The sequence below is a fragment of the Tympanuchus pallidicinctus genome, unplaced genomic scaffold (assembly GCF_026119805.1).
Source record: "Tympanuchus pallidicinctus isolate F22 unplaced genomic scaffold, pur_lepc_1.0 scaffold17, whole genome shotgun sequence".
In the NCBI taxonomy this organism is placed as follows: domain Eukaryota; kingdom Metazoa; phylum Chordata; class Aves; order Galliformes; family Phasianidae; genus Tympanuchus; species Tympanuchus pallidicinctus.
This window is the reverse complement of record NW_026294690.1, coordinates 4,297,456-4,324,241: the sequence shown is the minus strand read 5'-3', so window position 1 is coordinate 4,324,241 and position 26,786 is coordinate 4,297,456. Positions and strand designations below refer to the sequence as shown.

The 26,786-nt window shown below is 37.5% G+C and overlaps 1 protein-coding gene across 1 annotated transcript in view; it reads left to right on the top strand.

The window, feature by feature from the left end:
• The window catches only part of VGLL4 (vestigial like family member 4), a 79,926-nt gene that overhangs the window by 5,051 nt on the left and 48,089 nt on the right, over positions 1–26,786 (top strand). Inside the window, exon 2 of the mRNA XM_052678354.1 lies at positions 1,613–1,689. Within this exon, the coding sequence (XP_052534314.1) occupies positions 1,626–1,689 (64 nt within the window). The 5' untranslated portion in view covers positions 1,613–1,625. The remainder of the gene's footprint in view (positions 1–1,612; positions 1,690–26,786) is intronic.

The window sequence follows — 26,786 nt, the reverse complement described above, 5'->3', positions numbered from 1 at the left end:
CTCATCTGATCAGAAGCCTTGTCATCTTTGTTTCCAGCAGAGCTTTGGCTTTGTTAGAAGAGTCTGTGTGAGAGGCTCAGTAACCAACAGCCAGAGGGAAAGAAAGTGGTGCTATTTTAAAGTCCTCGGAAAACAAAAGGGGGAAAAGAACCAACCATCCCCGGCTAAGAGATCCGAGTGCAGTGATGGAGCTCTCCTTACTGAATGCTGCTTGCTTTGATTTGGAAGAGGGAGAAGTTGAAAATGATATAAAGAAATATTTAGTTGAGACAGACTTTGTAAAATCAGAGTCTAAGATCTTATTTTCTAAAATGTGTTGCCTGCCTATACTGCCTTAAAAGAGAAGAGCTGACTGCTCTGAGTTAAAGTACCGTTCTTGAGCAGAAGCTGATTCTGACAGCAAGGAAGAATGTCTTTATCCTTGAGCATGATACTCGGTTATTGCAAGTTTCTCCAGTCTTCTTGGCAGTTCTGATGCCAAACAAGACTGGATTTAATTCTTTTTTGAAAAACTCATGGAAACTTAAGCGTACTTAAGAATCCTTCATCTTATGCTTTAAAATCTTTGATTGATTTTAGAGTCTTTGACTTTATTTAGGAAGAGGGAGGGAGGATCGTGAGATTCATCATTCATAGTGCAAAGTCAAAGAAATGGCTTCCCAAACATGTGCTTGTTGTTAAGCCCATAGACACGTGTTTGAGATTTCCCTTTTTTCTCCTTTTTCTCTTCTTACTTTTCAGCGTGATTTGGAAATAGAAGAGAAAATTACAGTGAGCAGTTTTTATGGCAGTCTATCATACAGGCTTTGGGAAGGAAAAAAAAAACCAAAACAACAAGGACATTGTGAGCATTCTTAGGGTTGTCTCTGTTCCTCTATTTGTTTTCCTAACAGCTCTCTCACTGCAGTTGTCTTATTGTAAAACAGATACAAGTTGCTGGCCTTTCAATGAAAGCATCTTGACAATGTGCTGCTCTCCTCTTTACTTTCACTTTCACATCTTTTTACACAGAAAACATTTCGGTTTTGAAGCCATTTATGTAACACTTATATAAACTTTATTAACTTTTTTTTTTTTTTTTGTGGGAGAGGCTGTTGCTTAATAAGCTCCTAAAATGTACATTGTTGTGGGATGGCGTTAATTTGTTCAGTATGGGAATAATATGAGTTGTGTGGGGAAAGAACAGGTGCAAGAAGTTACTGAGGTGTGATGGTGCTTATGTAAGTCACAGTTTTCTGTCTGTGGCATACAGATGCACACTGAAGGCTTGACTGTACATTCGTAAGTAAGAAAGCAACTTAATAGCTTACAAGCTTTAGATAATTTCACTTTGGGCGTAGGAGAATATGGGGTCCAAATTTATTGAAGATTTTGAGTCTAAAACAATCTTAAGCTGATATGGATCATTGGGCCACCTGTCCAGGCGAGTTGCATCTTTGGATATTGTCTCATGTGACTGTCTGGATGGAAGGAAGGCATGTGGAAAGGAAGAAAACCTTCAAAAATGCAGCAGGCAAGATGATAGGGTTTCTAGTATTTGTAGTTTAGTGGCTGAATAACTGTGTACTGTTAAAGCATTGTAAAATTTAAGACCTTTTCTCTGAATTTTCAGGATCCAGAGAGGAATGGAGACTCCATTGGATGTTTTATCAAGAGCAGCCTCTCTGGTACATGCTGATGATGAGAAGCGTAAGTCTGAAACTTAGTTCTCTATTTCCTGGATCCAGATGTTTATGTTTGCACTGTGTATTAGCCTAGGAGTTGGCTTTGCTCATTTTTGTAGCTTTTTGAATTTGATATGTAGGAAGATGTCTCTAGAAGCCCTTAAAATGGTCTTCCTCAAATGCAAAAGCAATATAATGCATGTAAATTGCTTAGTATGCAAAACTATCACTTTAAAAATGTGCTTTCCCATCTATAGAAAGGTGCCCAACTTTTCCTGATTACTTTTGCATTGTTAGTAGACAAAGAAATTGTAGTGGAGCTGCTGGCCAGCTAGGGAGGATTTGAGAGCTCACACTCCTCAGTGTTTTAAGTTAGGCCTATTCTCTTGTAAGAACACATAACTGGGTGTGCATGGATAGATGAACAAAGATTCCAGCTCATAAAAACTAGGAGATGAACTGTTAGAATTAGTAATGAGCATTTCACTTTCCTTTCAGTGCTAATAAATGGTGAACACAGGATGTCAGCTTGGTAAATGTCAGTTGCAGCAATGGAGTAACATGTTGGCAGTCGTATGGGTAGCATTTTCACTTCTCTTAGCGTTCACATTAAGTGTCCAAGGTGTGTTAGCCAATGTCAGCAGAATGTTTTCATTTATGGCAAACTGCAGTTGTACTTTTTAGAATGGAGCATGAGTATTAACTCTGTTTTTCAGTTTTTTTTCTGACTAGTGTATGTTTCTTGGCTATCAACCTGAATAGATGCTAACTAGAAAAATGCTCTTCTGGCTTTTAAACTGCTTTTGTGTGCAGCTTCTGTGCATCGTCACCTCTTACAGTGAATTCCACTTTTTAATCTTTGCTCTTTTATTCTGTGCACTTTTTTTTGAAAAGTGGAAGCTTTGAATGTTTTATAAAAGAATTCATTATTGCTGTTGCTAATCACCTCACTGAAGTACTTGCAGTAGTAAACAAACACTGTGTGTTTGAAGATGAAGTTCCATCATGTTTGTCCATTCAATATTCAAGATAACAGTAGCTCACTATTGAAGAAATTTGAGCAGTGGTGGTTTTATACTCATGAGCTCTTTTCTATTATTGTCTCTATGTATTATAATGAGTATTGCTGTTGTTCTTTCATGTTCACTTCTCTGCTAGATATGGACTGGATTTGTACTGATGCCACTACAGTGGGATGATTTAGTTTAATGCTACAGTTGTTGACTGTTATGAGTACAATGAACAGCAGTGAAAGTCTCAAGGAGATTTCTCTGATTTTGGCTTGGGAAATTTCTCTTGTAAGCTAACTTGCAAATTTGCAGGGAGGACAAAAGCTTGGCCTGTTTTCCTTTGACTACTTATTTTTACTACATAAAATTGGAGGCACTACTTTTGGAGTAGTCCTTGCATATTTTTAGTATGCATTATCAATTTTCTTAAGTTTGAGATGCTTTTTTTTGTTGTTGTTGCCTACTGCCTAAGTTCTCTAGTTTGAATTCGATTTTGAGTTCCATGGGGTAGGAATGTTGGGCTGGATTTAGAGAATCCAGAGGAAGTCTGATTCAGTGCAACTTGAATGTGAGGAAGCTGGTGTGTGTCTGTTTCTAATTTACATTCCTTTAGTTTTACTACTTCGACTTAATTAGATTTATATCACTCTGCAACTTCTGACTTAGATTGTCTCTGAGTTTGTCCTGTTGCTGTGCACACTGCACTGTGCACCAATCATGCTGTTGTATGAAAAGCTGCTCGAAGGAAGAAATGGTAGCCCAGGCCAGTTGCTGAACTTTTTTTTGTTTGTTGACCTGTGGAAATTGTACCAGCAAGTGTTGCTCACATTGTGTTGCAGAACGGATACTAAGAGTTAGCCTTAGGCCTGAATTGGGCAGACATCCTTGAGCTTTCCAGTGAAGTGCCTGGCGTTCCCCCCCTGAAGTTTTAGCACTGGTTCTTCTCTATATCTGTATATCCCATATTGAGTTCTACATAGTTGTTAATATCCCAGTCACAGTGCAGAGTAATAAAAACATTAGTGTCTTATCCAGAGCCTTTTACTTTTGTGCTGGAATAGAAGTTTGTCTAAGGGACAATTCCTGGTGTCCTTTACACATTTCGTGTTTGAAATATTTTTGTTTTTTTGAGTGGAGACACAAGGATGGAAGCAATGTGCTTTCCTGACATGAGGATGCTCTGAAGAGATGAGTAGTTAGGTTCCAATGGATCAGTAAATCTTCTCATAAATGTGCTTGTGGTTATCTAAGGTAAATAATAAGATTTGCAAGAGCTAATTTGTCAACTGAAGACTTGTCACTAATCATTGAACTGGCAGAGGAGAAGGGAAAGGATGTAGGAAGTCGGTGCTGTTTATGAGCAGCTGTTCCAGGGTAGGTAATGTGCAGCTCTTCATCTGTAGGTGGCATTTGTAAGGTGTTGCTGCTTGGTGCTTTTTTTCCCCTCCAAGCTTTGTTCAGTGGGCTTTATGTAAGTGGACATCTGTAAGGCCTGTGTATGCATGATGTCTTTTTAATGTTATCAGAGCTAGAAACCTCACCAAATGTTGATTCCTGTAGAGATGCAAAAGTCAAGTTTACTATGAGATTTTTGATACTGCTCTTCTGTTCTTTCCCTAAACCATACTTACTGGAATTGTAATGATCTTTCATATCTTCAGTACTTACAGTGGCTAATTTGAGAAAACTACAGTTTCAGATTGTAATATTTTAGTAACTCATTACTGGAAGTGCAGTTTTCCATAACTCCCATAACTGTACAGAGTTCAAACGCTGTGAAGTGTTATTTTGTATTTCTTATGTAAAAATAAGGATTTTGAGAATTGGTCTTTCAATTATAAAAAGTGATATAAAAGCATAACGTTGTTATTGATAAAAAATATTGAGGGAAGAAGCTGATGAGAGCTTGCACTAACACAACGCATGGCAAACGCTGAGTATTTGTCCTGTAACATGTTGTTTATTCCTCCTTCCAATGAGCAATTCCAGTTCATGAGTATGGGAATGGAGGAGAGAAAAAACGTGCTGTTTCTTACCCTCTCAGGATAACAGAATGAAAAGTCTGTTTTTGGAAACAGAAGACAATATACTTCCACAAGGAAATGAAAGGTTTGGAAACAGCTCATAAATGGCACGAGAATGTTGAGGGTAATAGCTTTGCATTCTGGTGCATTGTGCTGCTTCCATAACAACTGAGTCTTCGTTTACATTTTGAAACCCTGCAATAGAGGACTACATTTAAAAGAAAGATGATCTTTGATTAAGCTGTTCTTCTTGAACATGTGGAGGAGTTGCATGTGATATTCTTTTTCTACATGTAAGCCTGGAATTGCTATTCTGCACTCCTTGCCTGTGGTGACTATTATTCTTCAGCAGTAGTTCCTTTTATGTGGCTTAGTTTAATCAATTTCACATAATTAAGCTAGACTGTAGAGTTGGTATGTCTAATACAGAAAAACTATTGTGATTTAAAATCCCAGCCCTAATCTATTTTGCAATGAAGTGATGGATAATTATTATGAATTAAAACCTGTTCTTATGGTCAGAGCTTATCTGCTGTGTTTAGCAAAACAGAAACTTAAGCTTTTTGGAGGAAAATCTGATTCCTAAGCAGTAATATTTGTGTTTGTAATCCCTCAGCAGCTATTGAAGGTGTTAAAACTGGATTTGTCAGTTAGTCATTTATTTAATCAATGATGGGGAAAGACGGAGTCCTGTTAGTTTTGGAGCAGAATTTGTGGCATAACTCATCTGTTAGTACTGAAAAGAAGAGAAGTATGGAAGTGTGATGTTTCTGCTTGGTAGCAGTGTGATGGAAAAACATATGTGGTTCAATCACTGAAAGGCAGCCTGAGTCATCTGTTGGTGCTGCATGAATACCAAAAGCCTTAAATAATAAAGTACTGTGAGTAATGACATGTGTAGTATTATGCTTTTAGATTTATGAACCATATAGACTAGGAAAATATTAATATTTCTGTGTTTTTAAGTATCAGTTCACCTTTTTTCCTTTTTTTTTTTTTTCCCCATAAAGCACTCAAATGGCTGAATTCCTGACCTTCTGCTCTTTGTTTTCCAAAAACGCTTTATAGCTGACCTTAGTATGTTCAGACAGGAGCTTTCTGTGAAGTGATATCAGGGCTACCTCATCATTCTTAGGATTTTCTTGAAATTAGGAGTGTTAAAAGGGAAAAGTTATTCCTTGAAGTGCTTCCCTCCCACCCCCATACTCTTATCTCCACAAAACTTCACCCTTTATTCTCCCTCAAAGTTTATTGTAGCGAGGAAATAAAGAATGAGTAGCACTATGTTTTCATCTTGTTAAATAGGCTGGAAAATGGGGCTGTTGTCTGCCTGGCGCCTAGATGTATTTTAATAGCAGTAGAACACCATTAGCATACTCAGTGGAGTGACGGTAATGCCTTCAGGAACAAAGTGTCTAAATATGTATTTTTAAAATTAATTTTAAAACATTTTGAAGATGTTATCCGGGTGCAGTTGATAAACATGCTGTAGCATCCTTCAGCATAGCAGATGCTTTTGAGCCAGTGTGGCTTGGGCACAAACCAGCTGCTCCGAGTTCCGACCCTCGTCATCCAGACAATAAGTCTTTTCTTTCCGAATCCTGTCTACCTAATTGGTGATACAATGTTTGCAGTGATTGGTGGCATTACCTCCGAGGAAATTTTGTTTGCTGAAACACTATCTCTTTAAATGTTGTTTGGCACAGAGAGGGAAAAGAATCTTCTTGCTAGAATGGAATTTGTCATCAGATACCAACCGCTGCTCTGAAAACTGCAGCTGAGTGAATACCATATTGTTAAGCATGATAGCACATACACAAGCATGTGGAACTTGTCAATGCACATGCTTCTAAATGATTGTAGTCTCTGAAACAGGATATCTGGGACTTTGTGCTTGGTTTGGTCTGTTCTACAGAACTAAATATTTGTTATTGTCTGAGCCTGGGGAAAAATATGGGGAAAATTACTCAGTCATTGTGGGTTTGTTCTGTTTTTTTATGGTGGGTGATTGCGACGCAAATGGGGGATTTTTTACAGCTAGGCAGAAGATATTAGCTTGTGAAAACCTGGCCATTTTTATGTAGTGGATTATTTTATTTCATTAAAAAACTAAACAAGTTGCTCCTCAGCTAGGAGTGCTGCAGGCTGGCTCGTGAAATGCAGGATGCTTTCCCAGGATCTTCTTTCCACATCTGTAAGAACGCAGAGAATCAGGGCGTGCTTGAACACATGCTGTGTCACACATGAAAAGCTGGTGCACTCTCAGGGCAGAATTAGAGAGAAAATAGTTTGGATTTGGGCTATTTTCTGTTATCTGTCCTTTCTCTTACTTGATCGTGTTGCAGTTATTGCAAGCTCTTATCCTCGAGTCTGAAAAGGTAAGAAGTAGGAACGCTTTACAACTTCCTGGCTGGCTCTTGTCAATAGGCATGCTGTCCCTCCGTTGCTCAGGTTCTATCCACCAGATGCCATACATTCTGCAGTGACTGTTACTCATTTTCCAGATGGCAAAGCAGGACTTTTTGGGAAAGAGAATGTCTTTGGTGCAGTGTAACAGTTCTTCATTTTGTTTACGCAAGTAGGCAAATAAGGAAGTACATTTTGCTGGAAGGAAATTAAAAGCCTGTGTTTAGGAAAGGAGGATTCAGAAAGCACTAAGTTCATTTTTGATTTAACGACCTTATGCTGGATCAAAGGATGACTTTATTTAAGTACATTGGTATTATACAATATGTTAAAGCAGTCTTACTGTTGTGAAGTTAATTTCTTTACAAGGACTGTGGTGTTAAAATTGAGGTCGCTGACTCCTCTTTCTGTTCTGCACTCTTCAGTGAAATGTTTCTAAAGTGTTTGGAGTCCTGTTGTAAATAGATATAGATCTAGGTTCTTAATGAGCATATGTTTGGTATTTTCTCTTCCCTTGCTGATAACCTGGACTTTATTTATGGTTTGCCATTGAGATTCTGACTTGAAAGATGAGGGATCTGAACATGGGTTTTCCCAGTGCCATATGAGCGTCCTAGTTAATGGCTAATGAAATGAAAGAATAGAGCCAGTAATCTAGTGGGATATTATAATTCACTTCTTCTGTTGGTGATTAGAAAACAAAAACTGATATTTTGCTTCAGGCTGCAGAGAATGTATTTCTCCCCAAGAAGCAAACCCCCAAATGATTTACTTGTAAATGGCCCTCTTTTGCTGTCTAACCAAAAAAGAACTTACTTGGATCATTCTTATGAGAAATCTTTAATGTAGTTACAAACAATGCCACTACAGAAATGTCTGTCATCCATAAGCCTGAAAGGAGAAATGATTGTTACTTAGCAAGTTGTGAAGTGATTTATTACCCTTTGTTGTTGTTCTTGTTTTTACTTCTGCTCCGATTTTAAACTTAAGGACTCATTAATTAAAATCTGTCTCAAAAAAAATCCTTAACTATATTACAAGGCATTCTTATCTATCTGCTACAACAGTATTGTGTCTGATGATAATACCTTGATAATGCAGGAATTAAATTTGCTTTGCATGTATTCATTGTTCTATAAGAGAAATTCTAAAGGGTAGCTGGACAGAAAGGCTTTTGTGTGTTCTTGTGTTCTCATTTTAAAATTGATTCATTTTATCCCATGCAGCAGGCTTAATTTTCCTGTAACTGTGGCAGTAGTGACAGCATTTATTTTCTGGGTTATGCCTCTTTTGTCTGTTTGGTTCATGTGGGAACATCCGTGTATTAAGCTATAGCTTTACTATGATAAATCTCTGGCCGTTATTGGCGTTCCTTAGAACCAGGATTTATCTGGCTCATAATAGCAAAAGAGCACAGTTCATCTATGGCTCCATCTGTAACCTCTCCTATACATATATATATATATATTTAAACCCTGATGTCCCTCATGGTGAATTTACCTCCTAATTATGATATAAATGGAGAACCTCTTTCAGTAGTTGTTGCCCTTGAAATTATCTTGTCAGTAGACAACGTCATTCCAACAGTGGTCTGTATTTCAAATACGTTAAAATTCAGCAGTGTTGGCCTCTGATTGAAATCCGTGGGCTTACTGTGCAAGGGCCTCAGTCTTTGAGTCAATTTCAGAGCATGTTTTGTATAATGCTGGCACAACACAGATTGTTTCGTTATGCCATATTTGCCTAACAATTATTCTTATATACCAAAATTGTGAGCTCTGTTATTAGAGGTATAGTTGAATAGTTAATTAGCTTTAAAATTGTTGTATTAACGTCTATAGTAGTCCTTAAGAAGGTTGTTTTGAATTGGTGAAATAAGAAAAAAAACTTAAGAGCATCAATTATTTCATGGTTTGAATATGAAAGAAAGTAGTGGATATTTTGCTTTTTCAGTGTAAAGAAAATTTACAAATTTTTAATCTATCCTTTTAATAAAAATCTGTTTTTTTCTTTTTAAAGTAGGCAGTTATCTAATCTTGATTGAAACCTCTGAGCTATCTGCTTCTTCCTGGCTATGGTACTTGGTAGACTTCATCCAATGTAACAGCAATAACTGCTTGCATTAACGTCTCCTCAGCTGCCTTAATCCGTTGGACTGAGCTTCTCATGACTCTCAACAGATGTTTTGCCTTTAAAGGTCAGTTTAACTTTCTGAACAGACCAGCTCCTTGCTTCCCAGAGCATGCCAGCGTAGTTAAGAATTGGAATGTACTTTGACATCAGGAATGAAATTTCATGAATTTCTTTTCAACTTCTTTAGTTACTCACCCAAATGTGATGTGATAACCCCTTTTATAATAACTACCAAGTGTATTTCAAAAGGAAAATAGTGTCAGAAGAAGAAGAGTCTTATGAATGATTAGAACAAGTTGTTACATAGTTTTAAGGCAGAATCTTTCAGGTTGAAAGTAGTGTATTTTCATGATGTTTCCTTGTATTACAACAGTACATCGAAGCACGTACTGGGTATTGAGAAGTATTTATAATTAAATTTCCATCTAAAACGTTTGCTATGCTTCTTCATGTATGATAGTAAAAAAAAAGAACCCAAAAAATGAAACCCCAAAACAACAACGACAAAAAACACACATGGAAACCCAGATAATTAATGGTATCTTGTTGAAAGTGGAAGTGGCAAGAAGTTGTCCACAGAAGATCAGAGAAAGGAATGAAGTTAAGCTATAAGCTCTCTCTCTCAGGGAGAGCTTAAAATGAACTGTTAGCTTTTAAAATCAGAAACAATTGTATCCTAATGTGTTTTTAGGGAGAGTCATAATTTGCTTCCCTGTTGGAATAAGAGATGTTTTACTATATGAGAGCTGTGCATCCTGTGACCAGCAGAAGTGTGCAGCAGGTATTGAAAGGAAGTTGTTTCTCAGCCATGGACAGTTACTTGTTGGCTCGCACCCGAAGCTCATCAGTTCAGCCTGCCTCACGTAACTGTGATGGAATGTAATACGGGTGTTGAATCTGTGTTGGGATTCCTAAAAGTATTTTGTGACTTTATTTCATAGATTGGCTGTGGACTGTGGGAAAGAATATGCAGCAGATTTACATATGTGAATTATTACTGTGCTTACTATGGTGCTCAGTAACATAACTTTTTACTCTGTGATGTAACTCACACCATCATTTGGCATATGTGCACATATTTTGTCAATCTGCTGTATGAAAATTCCATTATTTTACTGCTACTAATAAAATAATTCTTATTAATAATCATGCACAATATTGGGTTCTCAGCCAGGAGCTTTGCTGGAAGATTCCAAGAATTTTCCTGCATTCGGGAGAGGTAAAACTTATGTTTCTTGCACTTAATTCTCCCTTAAAAAACTTAACATCTCGATTTCTATAGGTAGAAGAGCAGCAAACAAGTTGCTGTGTCCACTTGATAACCACAGTGCCACATTGAAGTAATAACTTGGATCTTATTTAGTTGTCTTTACTCTTACATGCCTTCAGTGTAAATCTTCTTATCTAACCTTATTTTTTTACTGGTAATCTGTTTATTTTTACATGCATATTTCTGTAGGATCTTTTGATAATTTGTTTTAAAGTTCTTTTTCCTTCTCAAAATACACTGTTAGTGGTAGTATGTGCTGACCTTAATGCAGAAACATTAATGCTGCTGTCTGTTTTTAGTCGTAGCATGATGTTAACAATAGTGAGAGATTATGACAGTAGAAAAATGTAGGTTTTCACTGCTGCTTTTGGCTGTTCATTCCTAGCAACGTGATGGTGTTCAAATGAGAGCACTTCTGTTCTCCTTAACTATTTCTTTCAGCTGTTAACAAAAGCAGTGTATTTTTGTTTCTGATAGCGCTCGAGCCTTTCTAAGTAACTTTCCAAACAGGATCGGTGTATTCTTGCTGCCCTGCAGTGCTGTATCTTTAAGGAAATTCTGAGAGCATGGGTCCAGAATGGAGTGAATGTTGCAAGCCAGAATAAACTTTTAAGGACTGCCAGAGGTGAACTTCCTGGTAGAGCAGAGTAATGATCACTCAGGTGATCTCTAGCAGGATGTAACATTTGTGGGACCTTCCTGTGCTAGTTTTTGGTGGTTATGAGAAGCCAGAAAGTGATGTGCCAGGACGAGATGGTAGACATTGGGCTGCAGTGATGAACCTCTCTGTAATAACTGTAACTGTAGAGGTAGAATCATATGCACTCATGTGAGATCATATTTTCCAGCGGTGCTGGTAAGATTTCAAAGATTTCAAATTTTCTTCTTCAGACCTTTCCTCATAATTTTTCTGACCATTATTTAATGAAAAGAAGTGGCAGATACAGGAGCTTTAGAAAGGCTGTATGTTAATCTTTTTCTTATTTTTCTTCTTCCTTAAATTTGTTATATTGTGATCTTGACCTTTCAAAATTTAATTGGTTTTCTCTACATACTCTGTACTTACATTTCTGGGAGAAGAATTTTGCTTTGAGCTGTTTTATTTCTTGCTTTTTTTTTTTTTTTTTAAGCCGGTGCTTAAAAGCAAACATATGAAAGAAAATAGTTGCACACATGCATGCATTTAAAACAAAAGATAAAACAGCAAAAAAGGCTTCTTGTTTTTGACCCACAAGCAGCTTTTAGAGAGTACTTGTCTGTGTACAAATGAGACAGTCAGCTGTGCATTCAGACTGAGGCTGTGAAAAATTAATAGTTGAAACCTTGTATTTAGGACCAACTGGCAGCAGTTTTAATTCTGAAAAGATGGATGGAAATACACACACACACATATACATATCACCTAAAGATACCTCAGGATCACAAGCTGCTGATAACCCTGTGTTCTGGCAGCTGCAGAAGGCAGCCACGTGTTAAAGGTTGCACGCATTTGGGCAATTTTTGCATAATTCTCCACATGAGGTTTGCACATGTGAGAGCTGCGTTCATTCCTAATCCATACCATTGTTTTATGCCCTCCAGAACATGCAAATGAGTTCTGGTGTTTGTGATAAGTGTGTCTCCCTGAGACTCTCTGAAGTCTTTCTTTGGATTTGCTTTTTACCTGCTGTTGCAGAGACAGAATTGTCAGTAGTCCTTTGGTTTGTGCACACGGGCAATAGATTGCAGGCTGAAAATGAACATACAACTTGTTGTTGGAATTAAGTTCATGGTCTGACTATTTAATTAAATGTTCATTATGAACTGGTGTCCTCATGCTTTTGGTGTTAATGTGAGGAAATGCACTTAATATCGTTTGTAAAACAACAGATTATTTTAATTCTGAGAAATTGCATTGAAATTACTTGTACTAATGCAGTGAAATATTTTGAATATTAGGTGCTTTTAGCCAGTAATTAAGTAATATGCCAGTCTTCTGGCTTTTTTTTTTTTTTTTTTTTTTTTGTTTATTTTGTTTAAGTGTGAGTTTTTTCAGCCTTTTGCTGAAATAGCAAGAAATAATTTGAAGATACTTGGTTTCAGGATATGCCCAGAAAAGTGGAACAAAGAGGTTTGGGCCGTCAGCTGTAATTGAAAGGCACCTTGCTGCAATGTGAGATTTGCTCTTTTGAAGGTGTATTGCTAACAGTGAGAGATGTGGTGAGAACTGTAGTAAAACAGGGTGGAGAAATTAGGAGATAGGTTGCCTTGCATTAGTACATGTTTAGCACAATTTCTTTGCAGTGGTGTGAATTTCCAGGGGGCTGTTTTAGCCTTTGCCCTCCTACTTCTCAATAGAGCGCTTCTTTCTCACTCTGAGGTCCAGTTCCTGCTGAGCCCAGAAGTCTGCAGGAGCTGAGTGCCTGAGGTGAGGCTCAGTAGATGAGCTGAGCCTTACCTTTGGAAGGAGGTGAGCGGGTCGTGCCTCCCTACTTCCCAATTTTCTGATGCACTGCCTTGCACCTGGGCCAGTTAGGCTCTTTTCCCTATGTGGGTCAGAGATGTTTGCCTGTCACTGACTTGCAGACACACTGCTGAGCAGCCTTCTGTAATTCAGTCTCTGAAGTGGGAGGTGTCTCTGCCTGTAGCGGGGGGTTGGAACTGGATGATGATCTTAAAGATGCCTTCCGACTCAAACCATTCTATGAAATCAAATCACTGTTTCTGTGCATCATGTCATTTTCTTTTGACTCCTTTCCACTATGCACACTGGGTATGGTAAAGCAGAATTCTCCACGACTGCAAAGGAATCAGAATTTATTTAAACAGTCAAGTACTGATTTCATAGCCCTTTACGTTTTGTTTGTCCTGTGTTGTATCAGCTTGGAAACTAACATGAAGGCTGACCTTAGTGGAACTGTTAAAAACCTTTGTGATGACCAAATAGAATCAGTTCAGAGTTTATTCTTGTAATTAACACACACTGCATCAATATACAACCGTTCAAATTGATTCAAGTCTTTGTAGAGTTTACTGCAGCTCAACCAAATAAGTTAAAGAACAGGCTTTTCAATAGGAATGTGTGTATTGGTGGGAACATGTCAGTGTGTGAAGGCAAGAACTTGATGTTTCTATTAATTTTGCATGTGGTTCTTTCTCCTGGGAGGTCCCACTGTCATCTACTGACATTCTGCAATTCCAGCTGTTTATCTGGAATCACTGTCTTGCTGAGTTTCTGGTAAGTGATATTACCCAAGTTTTTGCCATGACATCCAAAGGTGCAGAATTTATTTTGATTGTTATGCAGTACAATTCACTGAACTGTGTCATTCTTTTTTATTCTAAATGCAACAGATTATCTAATATGTAATAATCTACAATAGTCCCCAAATACCATTCTTTATATTTAATCCCAAGCCAACTGCTGTGCTGGCTGGTGTGGCTGATTGATTTCCTTAGGATTGTTTCCTCTGCACTCATTCCTGATAAAAATTCTATCTTCTATCAGGCAAAGAAAACTTCAATTGAGTAGGCTTTAAATCCAAGATGGTTATCCTGTCTAGTAGTATTGCAACTTGTGTAATACTGACACTCAAATGTAATGTGATGGCTTTCTTTGGTGTTAGTCCAACTGGAGAGAAATTTCAGTCAGCATAAGTAGTTCAGTAGCTTCTGAAGTCATTGAAGCTTTCAGTTTTCAGTAAGTGTGTAGAAAACAGTAAGAGAAAGTACTGTGTAAAAGGAAACTGTCACTACCTATTAGTAAATAATGAGATTAGTGACTGCAGTGCAAGTAGAGTGTAGTTACTAGTCTGTAAAAATTGTGCTGAACTTATGCAATTCATGTTCCATGTGTACGCTTTGTGTTCAGAGAAAAACAGGCGAGTGTGAAAAAGGTAGATGGCTCTTCTGAGATCAATTTTCTTAGTAGCATAAGATGTAATAGAAATAAAAGTCACACAGCCTTTCTTGACAGGGAATAATGTATGTGTTGTTTTATGCAGGCAGCTCAGTTGCTCTGCTGTGGTATTTACGATGCTCATTTAATTGTTGTATATCTGTTCCAATCTAACAGAATATTAGGACCTATTTGCTTTGGAGTTGGGAAGGGTTATTCATTTAAGGAAATTCACAGGCGCAGCTTCAGCACCTGTTTCCATTCTTCAGGCCACCCCAGCAAGGTACTTTTCCCTGAGGAAATGATGGGTACACATGGGGAGCTGTGTTGGTACGGATATGTGATATAATTCTGGTTGTATGTTTTCCTTTGTAGCTGAACTCTGCTGATCAGTTCGTAAAGTGTATTTTGATCATCTGTACTGCAGATTTTTTTTGCTTACCAAGACTGTGATATTTGCAGTACTTGTTTCCATGAACAGTATTGTGAAATTCTATTCAATGTAATTTATGTGAGTATGAAGTCCTTATTTTGAGTAGCTTTTGTGTATTTGGAAGAGTCAGTCATTCTCTAATTTAAACGCAGAGAAGCTCTGAGAGGAAGTCTTTCTCAGACCAAAGCTAAACTGTGTTTTCTTAGTTAAAGTTAAGAATTAGATTGTGCTCACCTGGATGCAGTAAAAGTTTGCAAGAAGAATCTAAATGTGTCAGATGATGTGCAATTCAATCAGTTACCCAAGGGCTGTCCACAGCAACGTTATAGTTACTGCAATGCTAGGCTTGCAAATTAGCACTTACAGGCAAGAGTTAGCTGCCTTCACTCCCTTTTATGAAAGCAGCTGACTGCAGAGGGCAAATGCATGCTGCACGTGCTTGTGAGAATATCAGGTCTCTCCCATGGTCCCTGGAAGAATCTGAGCTCCACCAGCGTTCTTTCTGTGAATGTCTACCACCTTGCAGTTTCTTTTTGGAAGTTTTGTTCTGCCTTGATCTGAAAAAATAGGAAGACAGAACCATATTTATTTGTCTTTTTCTTAATGACTGAATAAACTAATGAGAAGGCATTCCCTCCTGAGAGTAGGAATCTTGACAGAATTTATATCCTGCATCATCCACAACGAAAGTTTTTGTAGAAGGTGGTTACAGAATGAACACAGTTCAGAGGAAGGAAAAGGAGGTAGGTATTCTACACGAAATGTATAGGGCTGGGATTCTTTTAATCAAGATTCTCTACTGGCTGTCTGTCCTGTGACTTTTCGTATACATTGTCAGTAAATTAGCAGGTCAGACAGGTTCTGCCTGAAAAGAATACACAGACCAAGAATTCTTTTATTTTTAATTACTGGAGTGGATGAAAGCAAGGTGTGGTCTTTGGCCCAGCATAGAGAGTCAGGAATTGACTAGCTTCTGTGCCTCCAGGTAAATCTCATCTTCCTGCCTTGATTTCTCCAGCTGTGATATAGGTGTGATACTTGCCTGAGGAGGAAACTGAATATATTCCTATTTCCTAGGTTCCTGAGACAGAAATTGCTACGCACATAATATTTCTATTTTAGAAAATTAAGCTTTTTTAAACATTTTAATAAGAACACTGATCACATGGCTTCAGTTTGGCTGACTTTAATTCTTCTTTGTGAAAAATAACTGGAAAACTTCCTCTTACGATGTTTGTTGCAATATTTCCATATGATAATTTCTTCAGTTTTGTGTTATGAGGTTCCTAAATATCTAACTTCAAAGAAAGCTCAAGGTAGTGATCTTGTTCTGTGACAGAAGATATCTAAAAGATGGAGGTAATTGATGAATAGGACACATAAGAAAAAAGTTTAAAAACAACGCAGATGAATAAATCTTAAAAAAACAAAAACCAAAAACAAACAAACAAACAAAACTGTTAAAAATGTTCTGTACCAAACATTTTAGCACTTTAGGATTGACCTTCAAAGATTTTCAGTTGAAAAGTTTTCACTACTTCATAGTTTTGAGCTTTTGGACTCTGAGGTATAATTTCCAAGATTATTTGTTTATTCTTCAGCATTAAAAGCTTAAAAAGTAAAAAAAAAAAAAAATAAAAAAATAAAAAAAATTGTGTGTAACTTCTCCAGATACGCTTGGGAGAAATGGAGCTTTAGGAAAAACAGAAGTATTGCAAAACTTTGCAACATTATGGAGTTGCAACATAAAGAACATGGGAGAAGAAGGGGCAAGGTCACTGCTAAGTTCTAATCTTCCAGGACCAGTCTCTCCCTGTTTCATTTACTTTAAGCAGCCTGTGATCATTATTGGAAATATAGAACATAAATACTGTTGCATGCACATCAGGATTTTGTTGTGTTGACTCCAGCACTGTTGTATCTCTGCCATATTTAATTTTTCTTGAGACATATATTAAATATTTGGAAATGTTTTCTGTTCTGGGCTCTATCCTTCAGTTTCAGTGCCGGGGGTTTAAATAGTTAGTTATGCATCCACATATCTTGTGATTTGCATTTCATGTGACTGCAAGTGTGAACAAGAGTGTGTGATATCACCTTAGAGGAGAACGGTTTAACTGCTTTCTCCAGCTGTAGAGAAGCTCTCTCGCCCTGCCCTAAAGGTTGTTTGGTAAGTGCATGCTGTCAATTAGCCTTGGCAGAGCAACATACAAGCCGATGAAAACGTGTTGGGAGTTGAAGTTTGGGCTGGTTTTGCATTTGAGCAGAGGGAAGCTGAACCACACTTCGTACAGAGATTTTTATTTTGCTTTTTTTTCTTTCTAGAAACGATTTCATCCTTTAGATGTATAAATGCACAACCAAAATGACAGGAAGGACTCAAAATACTGGGAAGTGACAACTGTGTTTACTGGTTTTGTTGCATTTCTCTCTTCTGCATAGCTGTCATTGTACTTTGTAGGCACAGACATCACAGTGTTTTATTACCTGCCATGACAAATACAATTTGACTTACAAGGGATGCAGTGAATTGCTTCCCTAATCCTTTTCCACTATAGCCTGTAGGATTAATTTTGGTGGCAATGTTTGCTTTTGCTTTCTTTGATAAAGGATCATAGCACTGTTTAACGGAGGACTTGATTAATGGATATCTAGATCAGAAGTGGAAAAGAAGAATAGAAGAGAATAATTTGACTTTTTTCTTTCTTGATGTAAGCAGTTTTTACATAGCATCCTGTTTTTATACCATTGTGTGGCGTTGTCTCAAGCATAACTTTAATTATTTTTGAAATTAGTAGAATATCAACTTCAATAAAATCTCTGAAAAATGAAACAACTATTTAAAAGAAAATAGAGGTCATCTATTATCTGTAGCTAAGCTGCATATTGCTATTTTTAAAGTTTTATTTTCATTTTGTAGTTAAATTAATAGTATCCTTGAAAAACAGAGCATCAGTTCTGTTTTAATGATCTGTGAAAATAATGTTATAAAGAATGATCTTTTTTTTTTTTTTTTCTTAAGAAATCATTATGAATCATTGTTGATACATGTAAGACCACATAGGTAGCATTGATTATTTTCTATTTATTTTTTTTTTTAGTGACAAGATGCTTCTTAAAATCCTTGTCTAATTATATATTAAATTGTATTTTAACAGCCTGGGATGGGATTCTCCCAGGAAGGAGCTGCCGGGCTTGGATGTCTCCAGCTCTAAAGTCTTCAAGTGTGAGATCTGAGGCAGAGAGTGGGGAAAGCAGACTGAGGTGAGGTGTCTGAGAAGGAAGGCGTGGTTTGGAAAACAGGAATGGATTTTGGCAGGAGAATATGGGAATTGAGACTGGTTGGGCAACAGTTTGGGACAAGTAGGTACTGGTAGTAAAGGATTGTTGGGAATGAACATGGGAGTCTGAGACTCAGATAATAGCACTAGTTACAGAAGGAAAGTGAGGCTGGCATAGGTCAGGTACTGGGCCATATGAGCAGCTGGAAAGGGTATAAGACAAAAGCGTTTTGCCTGTATGGTAGATTTAAGTATTTTAGCCTCGGCATCAATTCTTGTTGGGACTGGCGTTGTGGAACAGAGAGGATAGCACCTGGGGGGGTCTTTCTGTTTTTCACTTGCCCTGTGAGGGAAAACATACATAAACAAATATGGTGTTGGAAAGACCTTTTGAAGATGGCAATTAAATTCTGCTCCCATTTTCAGAATGTATGTTACATGTCACTCTGTATCTTAAACTACTTTTTATGTATGAGCATAGTCTCATTCAGTGAGAGGAGCAGTGCCACTGCACAAACTATTTGGTATTTTTTCCTGAATTGCTTGGTGTGGAGCCAAAACTTTATTTTCTACCCACTAATCAAACAAGGCTCAACAGGCAGGATTATTCAATTCCTTGTAGGTTTTCCTATGACACTTACCACTACACAGTCACAAAGCTTCATAAACCTTTAATTAACCTTTACAACACCCCTTTGATATGATTCAATTCAATCATTATTCAGGACCAGAGCCAGCAAATCTTTCTTTACACAAAGTGAAGTGAGGTCCTGTGGAAATAAGTAGCCTGTGAGATCATCAAATATGATTATACAGTAAAACTGTGGGAGGTTGGCAAATAGGGGTTACCTCCAAAAACCCTCTTCTTGGCATTTTTAAAATTTGCAGGTGTTTGATTTTCAGTCATTGTAAGACTTTGCAAACAGTTCCCTGTGTTAAAAAATATATGACAATATTTATCTTGAAAACCACTTTCTAAGATGTGTAATGGAAAGAACACCTCCAGCTCAGTATTTTTAGCCTTTTTTATTCGTTATGTTTAATAACCTTTATCCTGCTTCTGTCTCTAAAAACAAAAGCAAAGAAAACCTAACAATACTGGCAAAACCAGACTTGGCTCTGGTAAGCATGTATGCATTTCGGTTCCAGGTAGCTCATAGTGCATCTTATAGCCAGAGCTGATCGCACTTCCTGGACTCCTGCTTCCAAACCAGTTACCAGGCTGACATAAACTCAGTTATGCTGAATATTAAAGTTCTAAACTGAGGGCCTTTGATTTTGAGGATATAAAGCATACTTTCATGCGCGGTCTGTTCATCTCTTGATTTGTCATCGTTTCAACAAATCAGTAATTCAGACCAATGAAATGATTCCTTATTTAATTGTTCTTACCCAGCCTGAGCAATCATTTCCATGTGACTGTTCAATTTCTCTAATTTCTGTTAGCAGCAAGCCTGGACTTTTGGCAATAATATGCCTTATGTAATTAAGTTTTTGCCTGCCATTTCTCTCTGAAAAAATCTGCTTGTTTGTAATTAAGAATGTAGTCTATCTTGAAACTGCACGAACCTCGCTTAAGTTGGATTTCGTATCCTGCCTGATAAGAATCAGTTCAGGAAAAGACTCGTGTTCTTCTAGATGTATAAAGCCCTTCTGATGGTTTTCTTTACCTTATTCAAGGGTAAGTAAATGGCTTTCTTAAGTTGGGAATTATAATATTGGAAATCTTAAGATGAGTTGATAAAAAGCTTAGTTTGAAATTGAACATGAGTAAAAGCTTCTTTACTGAGGAGGGTGGCTGGGCACTGACAGAGGCTCTCCAGGGCAGTGGTCATGGCCCCAAGCTGCTGGAGTTCATTTGAACATTGCTCTCAGAAATACAGTTTAATTTGGGGTGGTCCTGTGTGGAGCCAGCACTTGACAGTCCTTGCGGATCCCTTCCAACTTGAGATATTCTATGATGCTATTATGCTTTCTTTTTCAAATAACTTTAGGAGGTTGTACTTTGTGTAGCAAATTAGTTTGCATATTCTTACGTATGCTTGCTGTATTTAATGGTATCGTGTACTAGCAGGATGAGTCTTCTGAAATTTGGTCTTGCAATTGCTTAGCCTTATTTTAAAGATTAGTAATTCTCTACTGCCTTATTTCACAATGAGATTGGATTGTTTTTGTTTCTAACTATGCTCCCAAGTGGAACTTGATATAGTAAGTGTGAGCCATAATTTTATGCTGTGGGTGGAAGGCTAAACTCAAGAGTTAAGTACAGTGTTCTTTCTGTCCTGCCAAAGTCTAGGTTGGTGAAAGGACAGAGTGAAGTAAAATTCTATGCAGTGGATATCTGGACAATTTAATTATAGTTCTGTACTATCATATGGTGATTACCTAGCTTTTAATTAATTCATTCATATTCTTATTTAAATTTTTCTAATATACAGTGTAGCAGCATCAGCAGTATTAGGATCCTCATTTAGGATTGGTGTGGTATAATTAGAAGAAAAGATATAAATGAAGAAAGTTTGTTCTCTGCGAATAACACAGTACATGCTGGTGTGGTTTTTATTTTTATTGAATGCTGCTGACCTAGAGCTGTTGCTGCCTTTTCTTTTTTCCCTTTGTCACTCAAGGTTCAGCATATTGCAGATTTTTGATAAACGTGGTTCATGCTTGTAGTTTTTAAATCCTAAGATGGTGTACTGGCCTTACATATGTAAGATATGCTGAATAAAAAGAAAAGGTTTGATTGACCACAGCACATTACAGGAGTGACCTACACACCAGCAGCCTAACAGATGAGAGGTGAGGAGAGTGAATTGAATAGCAGCAGTAATAATGGGACATAACTGTTTGGATTCATGATAACCAAACAAAACTGTACGTTGTGATATTCAGACTATCGGGCAAGAAGTGTGCAAGAGCTGATGGGCTTAGTTGACAGTTTTTCTCTGCTACACTCGGCTCACCTTCTACAGCTGTTTTTTTTCTTGATTGAGAACTGGAATCTATCAGGAGAAGATGTTGAGACTGCTAGGGCTCCTTCCCCCTTAGCCATCAGTCCTGTGCTAAATAATGTCTCTATTACCCTGTTATCTTGAAGGAGGAGCATGTAGATTATGTTAGGCTCAGGATGACTTTGCCTGTCTCTAGCACTGTGGGAAGAAGGTGATATTTTACCAGGCTAACAGAAACAAGTTCTATGCATCTTAAGTCTCTATTGCTGTAGCTGAGAGGACGTGTGGCTCAGAGAAAGGCAATAAAAGGTCAGGAGGCAGTTGACCAAAACAGAGATAAGGCAGTACAAAACGAAAAGCAGGATCTGCTATTTCATTTTTGGGATATCAGTGCCTCATGTATCCTTTGGTGCTGTGTATGCTCTGACTTGTCACTACATACATGTTTGTTAGCACCCAAAACTAGTGAAGCTTTGCAGCTGTAGCTGCTATAGAGGTGAAAAGTCAGAGTGAATTTTAATGCCTAATATGGAATATGACACTTGGATTAAGATGATCTGGAGTGTTGAGATGTGAGAGAGGATAGGAGACCAAGATGACTGCAGAGTTGAGGCTGATGAGACAAGTAGGTGCTTAATGCAGGAAGAAAGGGATGGAACTCAGAGCAGTTGGAGAGCATGGCCTGAGAGAGTGTTTGGAAGAGTTGGAAGGGAGGAGAGTTAAGTGAGAGGGGATGTTAAGAAGGAAAACGCTTCAAAAGCTGAGGAGATTTTGGGGACATTTGGGAATATTTGTATTGTTTGGAAAGCACTGAATTTCAGGAATTGAAAGAGTGGTGGATATGAGTTTTGGGGAAACTGTGTGAATTAGAATCACTGAAACAAAAGCCTTTGTTTGTGAAAGGGGAAAGAGGGTATTTGCAGTTTTAAAGCACTTTTTGAAAGGGAACTGGAATTAACACAGACTATTAGTTTCAGCTTTGCATCTGCCAAGGACACCTTGGTGTGGTGACAGGCAGACACTGACCAGGACCTTCAGTCATGCACAGGGTGACTTCTTTGTGGTAAATCAAATGCTAACGTTTGGTTTTAAAATGTGATTTTTAGCACTGCAGGCCCACATTGCTTTTGTACTTTCCCTGTTCTACAGTTGCCTCTTCTATTAAAAATGGTGAGTAACAGTTGTGAGCACTGTGTGCTGTAAGAAAGGCTTGTGCCAGCTGTGCAGAGAAATGATAGGAGATGTTTTGTCAGAGAGCTGGAAATAATTAAAGCAAGCCTCCTTTTTTTAAAATGTAAAAACTTTTATTTCAAATCTCTTGTTTGCCTTTCTGACAGGTGGGGTGGGGGCACAAAGTAAGAAAAAATATCTTTTTCCATAGAAAAAATGGAGACAGAGTTTTCAACAACAATTTCTGTGTTTATTTTTGAGATTGAAAATGGCCTTTCTGGAAAGGAAAATGTCTTACCTTGTGTACCTGTCAGACTGGAAGTGGTAATTCTGATCCATTTGAAAAGGAGGGTCTCAGCTTCCTAGAATGTAAGTGCATGAAAAGGCTTGAGACTATGAACTTCTGAAACTGAGGAAATGTTTTAGAAGAGGGATGTCTTGACTATTAGAAAGTTTTTCCTTATAAAGAGTTATTGAGGTTTTTTTTCTGTACTTCAGAGCCCTGTAAAGTTGTACTTATGGACAATTGGAACTAGAGGAGTGAATACATTTTTTTTTTAACACTGTCCATTATGATACATAATACTACATGCATGTGTGTGTACATATATATAATATACATAAACATACTAATTTTTTTCTTTCTTGCATTATTAGTTTGAATAATGCAAGTGTGACATGGATACCTGTATGCAGTAGTTCTTTTTTTTTTTTTTTTTTTTTTTTTACTATTTTCTTCTGCTTGATCCAGAGGACATTAGATCCATCAGCATCGTGAGTAAAGTTCCCTGGCTAGCTGATTTGCTTTTGTTTAGGATAAGTGTATGTTTTCTTTGTTGTGTTTTTTGGCTGTTTCTTCTTTAAATTTTATTTTATTATGGTAAAATAATCTAATATAAAATGCTTTTTCTAATAGTAGAGAACAAGACCCTTTAATGGAAAAATATAGTCTTAAAAGTTGAATGAAGTTTCTTTTTAACTTAATGAAGCAATAGCTTGAGAGTTATATAATTGGATCCTGTAATAAATGCTTATTAACGTTCTCATTCTAACGTCTAGGATAAGTAATTACTGTAATGTTTAAAAGCCAAAATTAATTTGTTTGTGACAAGAGTTGTAATTGATTGTACTGCATGGTTCTTAGCATGATAGCATTGGAATACGTTTTTTAAAATCTGACTTATAAGTTTATTACCTGTGTTGCTTATGCTACATTCAGTCTTTGTGCAAACAAGGTCAACTGCATACACTTAAGGAGATTTACATACATTGACGTGTAAGTTGAGTTAGGCACTGAGTATATCTGATCTCTCGCCAAGCTAGCAATAAAGGGGAAATCTTTTCAAAGACTGTAGCAATCTTACAGCCCTTTGCTTTATTTCAAACCCTATAATTAGTGGTTTCTGGAAACTGGATTTGCTTCTTCCCAAAGATGAGGGATATGCACAGTAATTTTGAAATCTAGCCTTTAAACATGGTCTGGCTCCTAACTTTCCTGAGTAAGAAGTGTTTTAGATGCCTGAGCATTTCACATCAAGCTGACTTTGGACTGGCATTTTTTTTTAATGCACTCTTTCCAATTTTCTTCCTCCCCTCTCCATCACTTTATATTTTAACTTCTAGGGCATGGCAATTTTAACACTCATGTGCATCTGGAGACTCTGATGGCATATGAGATTCTTTGTAGCTCAAGATAAATTATGTTTCTGATTATCATCAACCCTTCAGAAATTCAAATTAGTATGCAAATAACAAGAAAGATTATCAAGATTTTAATTAGCAACTAACAATTTTCCAACCTAGATAAACAAGATTTATCTGTTACGTATTCTATCTGCATTTTAAAGTGTTTTTAACCCAGCTTAGGAGAATAAAAAACACACTAGTAAGTTGTGAGTGGCAAGGTAGTATGTGGAAATGAAGAATATTTTTTGGTAAATCTGATCTCTGCTGTTCTGTTTGAACAAGTAGTCAAAGAATGAAGTCAAGATAAATCAGGTGCTAGTGAATACTTGTAGACTACGGAGCCAATCACCTAATTCATCACCTCCACTGTCCTGCAGTTCTCTACAACTGTAAAATAGATATTTAGTATTAGAACAATCAGCAGGATGTGTACTTTGCATACTGCTACTTACCATTCACTACAACACTTGTAAAAAAAACTACAAGCTTTGCAACAAGCAGACATTATAGATTTTGTGCCACAGTAAGAGATCAGATCACAAAGGAGTAGCTGGCTTAAGCCCTGGGTCAGTGTGATCCAATTGATGGAAGCAAAGTGGGTTGCTACCTGAATTGCCAGCTGCTTTTTTCTGGACGTGAGAGGTACTTCCTGAAGCAGCAACTGCTGCCAGTGGCATCATGTACTGCCATTTTCTATTTTGATCCTGAGAGCTAGGTGCTGCTAGGAAATGAAGTGAGACTTGCTGTGAATTGCCTGTATTTACCCCGCTTCTTTCATCCTCAAATCTTTGCTTTTCTTCACTGTATGGTACAACAGTAAGGTGAGTTTATCCTGGGGTAGGAGATAAATAATGCTTTCTGCAAGCAACTTCCTTGTCATCTAGCTCTGAAATTTCCTGCGTGTTTCATACGTGTTAGCTCTATCTTTTTATTATATCTGAGAGTATTCAAAAGCACACACTTCATCTTGCTTAGATGACAATTTTTTTTGTTGTTGTTGTGTAAAATATATTGTAACTACATTTAAAAATGTTGGTGATAAGTGGAGCAAGTCTGCAACTGAGTATCAGGAAAAGGAATAGTGTTATTTTTTTCCTTCAGGCACATCGCCACCTAGCAGCTGCTAACTAAAATCTCTTTCAGTTGAAAGGAAAAGGTAGAACCTGTATCTGAAGTACTCTCACTTTACTCCTCCAACCTCTTTCATTTCATAAGTTGACATATCAACTAGGTGATAGATCATAAAAGCCTTCCCGACCTCAGGAGCTGTAATATCTATCGCTGTCCATGCAGAAATAGGAGTCAAATGGGGGTAATACTGCATGGTCTTCCTCATCAGTTAGTTACTCTTCTATTAAAACTATATTTTTCTCTCTTAGTTGCAAAATTGGTCACTGTCAGAACGGTGTTCTGTGCTGATGATCATCGAGAATGAAATCTGAGTCATGTGTCCAAGCGAGCAGATTGCAGAGCTTTCCTCTACAGTGTTTATTCTCAGCAAGTGCCATACGTTTTTCCATTGAAAGATGGTGTGTGGCATGGAGTGTGAATGAAAGCTGATTGTGTGGGCTCTTCAGTGCTACTGCTTAAGACAGTAGCAAGAATGAGAGAAGAGAGTGAGGAGGCAGGAAGGAGGGGAATACCATGGAAGAGAGGTAGAGGACTGGTCAGGCTTGAGGACATGAGAGAGAAGGCAGAGGAGAATGCTCCATGCTCTTCTTGAAACCGTTCGTTCTGAAGCAGCTCTATATTTTTAAATGCTGTAAAAATCATGTAAACTCTTACTGTCAAATCTAATATTATGGATGTGATATATGCAGGAATTGCCATTTTTTCCTACATTTAGGTAATCAATACACAAGTACAGATTAACTTTTAAAGAAGATTCCTGCTATTGCTTAAATAAATGAAATTTATATATTTTTATAGTAGAAGAATTCCAGTAAGTGACTCAGTAATGTATGTGCACTGTATGTTGTTGAAAGGACATGTTTGACAAAATTTTTTTAAATCTGAAAAATGCTCTCTTCTGTTCGTCAGCCAAGGTTATGTCAGTCACCCTGGTTATGTCAGTCACCCTGGTTATGTCAGTCACCCAGGTTATGTCAGTACCGGTGTTCTTGTTGGGTCAAGCATTTGCTTTCACAGTGTATCTCCTGATTGTCCTTCTCTCGTCTGCGTTGGAGTGGTCTTGGTCATAAGCTAGATTCTGTTCAGATGAGAAGCTGAGGGAGCACCAAGAGTGCCCCATATGTGCTGCAGCTGCTAAGGGGTACTGGTCCATTTAACCAAACATGAGCTAGTCCAGAAAAGGTATATGGAGTTTAGATGCCAAGTCCGCTGTGCCAGCTGCTTCTGTAGATGTACCACTGTATTCTGCAAGAGGGAAAGCTTTGTTTTATTGTAGAAAAGGCAATCTTGTCTAAATCCACCTTAATGCAGACACTAGCTGTTAAAGAATGTATTTGGTCCCCTGGTTTTGCTAACTGTGATTTACCTACTTAATAGAACCACTTTGGTTTGCTTTCCTTGCCTCAGAATTCTTCCGTGGAAAGGCATTCCTACATGAAAACTGTCTTTGCTTTCTCTATTGAAAGTAAATTTGAAGATCACAAAGAGATTGAACTATCTCATCTGTTTATGTGGGCTAATTTGATGTACTTAGACGTGAAGTCTGGAGTGATTCAGAAAGATGTTATGTGGATTTTCAGTTACCTCTAGGGGATGCTGTTGTGTTAAAAGTTCCCTTGTACTAAACATAGCTTTGGGTATTTGTCTGCATTATGGAATAAAAGAGCATGCAATACTCTATATTAATGAAGATTAATATAGATTAATAAGAGAAGTGCTTTAGATAATGTCAGATAGAGATAGTATGACA